Genomic DNA, 3,435 nt, shown 5'->3' with positions numbered 1-3,435 from the left:
ATGTAATAAAACTATTGTAGTATATACTAGTGGTATTTACACCATATGGTAGAACTATTGTAGTTTATACTAGTGGTATTTACACCATACGGTAGAATTATTGTAGTATATACTATTGGTATTTACACCATGTAATAGAACTATTGTGGTATATACTAGTGGTATTTATACCATATGGTAGAACTATTGTAGTATATACTAGTAGTATTTACATTATGTAGTAGAACTAATGCAATATATAATGGTGGTTATTTACACTATGTAATAGACCTGTTGTATTACGTACTAGCCATTACTTGCACCATATGGTAGAACTGTTTTAGCATATACTATTCGTTATTTGCCATACAGGTATAATTATTTCAAAGTTAGGCAACTATTTTGCCACCCTAAACAAGTCACCAATCTACTCCTTTCCATTTCTGTTTTTGTAATATGCTAAGTACCGCATATCTCACTATCACATTGTTTCGTTAACTATTTAGAGAATGTGAATTGCGAGCACAATTCTGAAACTATCTCTGATCTTGAGAGAACCACGACTTGATGAAGAAGTCTTGTCTTTGTTCTATATCCCTCAACTTGCTGATCGTATGTGTTTTGCTTTTGTTTTACTTACCACATTTCATTTAACTATAGTTATCCATTTGCCTTACTTGAATTATCTCATCACAGTGTTATAGTTCGACCATTAATCGACAGTGTTTTGTCTTCTTCCTCAGCTGATAAGGTGTTTCATTTTCATTTTAACGCCATGTCTTATCAGGGGTTAAACTGGGGTGGAACTACACATCTTGAAAATTCAAGACATTAGCGTTCCTGGTTTACTGACTGGAACAAAAAAGTGCTCTGTTGTACCACGCTGCTTCTATAAAGAGGATAACAAAAGGAAGTTCTACTTCTTTCAAAATCACAGTTTAGCCACTTGTTTCTTTGAGAACCACTGAGGTCGAAAATTTTATCAGAATGCCACTGACTATCCGTTTTATAGATGCTGGTATTATTTTGACCTCAGTTCCAAAGGGTGTGAATAAATCATTGCCTTTACCTGTCTTCTACCTAATAATGCTACAAAATGATAAAACAGAAAAAAAGTTGGGGGTGTTGAGTGGCAATTTGGCTTCCAACACTTTCTCTGACTCTCCCAGAGTTGTTCAGGCAATAAGTAATTTGCTGTCTTTGTCCTCCAATGATACAGGTGCCTCTTTATGATCACTGGAGTTAACTTCGACATTACTTGGAGCAGTATCAAGCCAGCAACAGCTGGAAAAGACGTTCATGAAGACCTCTCGGCCACTGAAAATCTGATGGTATGTCACTTGTCCATCAAACGAGTGCCAACAGAGACACTGATATAAGAATTAAGCATTAGGTCATCTCCAATGGGAACAAGTCAGTATGCTGAATTGCCATGCAGGAGCCACAAATAACTTACCCATAACTCCAACAAAGATTCCACTTCAACAAATAAAACCAAATTGATACCAGAGGAAAACAAATACCATTTTGAACCCTGGCTGTAACTGTAACTGCATTATCTACACCGATTTATAAAAGTGGTTATTTCATTATCCATGGCCAGGTGAGTAGGGAGGCAGGAGATTTCAGTATAGCCCCCAACTATCATTTTCGGTGAGTTTAACACTCGGGAACCAGGCAGTGATAAATAGGTGATATAATTCCCACACTGGGAAGGAGATGAATGTGAGAAGAGAGAATGAGACAATTCAGGGCAGCAGAAGAACTTGATGGGCATAGAGCGAATTGAACTTTCCCATGCCACCAAAATCATAAAATAGATTTTGTAGAGGAAGAAATTGACTGTAACCCCGGACAACCTGCTAACCCCTCTCAGGTGAACCCACTGGAGCTACTACATGTAAATATATATATATATATATACATATATAAATATTTCTATATCTAGTCTTTGTATTTATCTTGAAAGTTTTACCTGTTTAACATTGATAGATGTATTGGTTTTTGATTTTTTATGTATGTTTAGTTTTCATTAGGTTTTTTGTATTTTAAAATGTTTTCTAACGTATAACATAGCGCAAGTATGCTAATTCATTAATTATTTTTATTATTTGAAATTACTGTATTGTGTAATTCTCTGTGTTAATTATACGTTTTAAAAAGTTCTGTTTCATTTAAAATTTTGTTTGATAACTTGTCATTGTTTTTTGTTTGTGTTGCGCGAGCTGTTTATGTAATAACTGAATGAAGAGGGATTAGTTTTGCTGTATTTTTGAAAAATGTTTTATACTATTGTCTGAATTTATTCTAAAATTCTCTATTTATTGCATAATTTTGCGTAGAAATCTTCTGTTTGTTAGAATTTGAATTTTTGTTGTTCAACTTTAATTTAATAGTGTAATATATTGTTGTTATTTTTTCTTTTTTGATCACTTTATTTACTTTAAAATATTGATTTGGGTTTATTTTACCCATTATCTTACGTTAAGGCCATTTTACTTTACTTTGTTATTTTTATGCATGCTGGACAGTTCGGTGTTTCCGCTTGTTTTATTATTTCCTTCCATCGTGTGTTTCCCACCTTTTCGTGCTCCTTTCCCGATTTGTGTTCATTTTATTTTTATTATGAATTTCATTCGTGTGTATATCTATATCCATTTACTTAAGAACTTGCTTTATATAAATGTTTATGTATTTTTTCATTTTAATATATTTTGACAGTTCACTAAAGAAGCTTTTACATCGAATGTATCGAGTGTAAATTCTAGTATTTTGTGATTTTGTTTATTTAAGCTTATTTTATATTTTAAATTGTAGCTCAATGAAAATATGTCTTTTGTATTCAGAGAACATTTCTTTGAGTGATTTTTCTTCTGTTTTCCGCAGTGTATGTATGTTTTGGATGAGAATATTCATCATGTCTATAAGTCTTTTCTGTGTGTGTTCTGTCTAGTGCCGTACCGCTATGTAAAATTATTGCGTCCAATATAACCGAGAGTTGCCGTTTTCGTGCGATTTCACTAGATCACATAGTAAATTTCAAATTGTTATTGAATTAAAGACAGATTGAGGACAAGCCTAAGATAAGGCTGTAGTATATAAATACCACACATCCAACTCTCCCATACTATATACATTTCATATCTACATATTTTTTATAAACTTCTAATATGGAACACCCAAATTCCAGTCGAGTTCATGTGCTAAATTAAACCCGTTCACGAAAATTATCAAGTATCTAACGAAATAGTTGTATCTATTTTACATTATGTATAAAGGACTGCTTTCTGTCACATCACATGGAGCAGAATTATTTCCATTTGTTTGTAATTAAGCACAAAGATACACAATGGGCGTATCTGTGCTCTGCCTACCCACCGGGGAGTCGAAACCCACGATTCTAGCGTTGTAAGTCCGCCAGACATACCGCTGTGCCACTGGGGGCGAGCCTCGATC

General features: G+C 33.8%; 1 protein-coding gene across 1 annotated transcript in view; it reads left to right on the top strand.

Moving 5' to 3' along the window:
- The first annotated feature begins 1,190 nt into the window (after positions 1–1,190).
- LOC106461437 (otopetrin-1-like) overlaps positions 1,191–3,435 on the top strand; it is a 42,629-nt gene continuing 40,384 nt past the window's right edge. Inside the window, exon 1 of the mRNA XM_022388414.1 lies at positions 1,191–1,879. Within this exon, the coding sequence (XP_022244122.1) occupies positions 1,878–1,879 (2 nt within the window). The 5' untranslated portion in view covers positions 1,191–1,877. The remainder of the gene's footprint in view (positions 1,880–3,435) is intronic.

The sequence above is a fragment of the Limulus polyphemus genome, unplaced genomic scaffold (genome assembly GCF_000517525.1).
Source record: "Limulus polyphemus unplaced genomic scaffold, Limulus_polyphemus-2.1.2 Scaffold959, whole genome shotgun sequence".
Lineage (NCBI taxonomy): Eukaryota > Metazoa > Arthropoda > Merostomata > Xiphosura > Limulidae > Limulus > Limulus polyphemus.
Note: the sequence above shows the minus strand (reverse complement) of the source record. Positions and strands in the feature narration are given on the sequence as shown.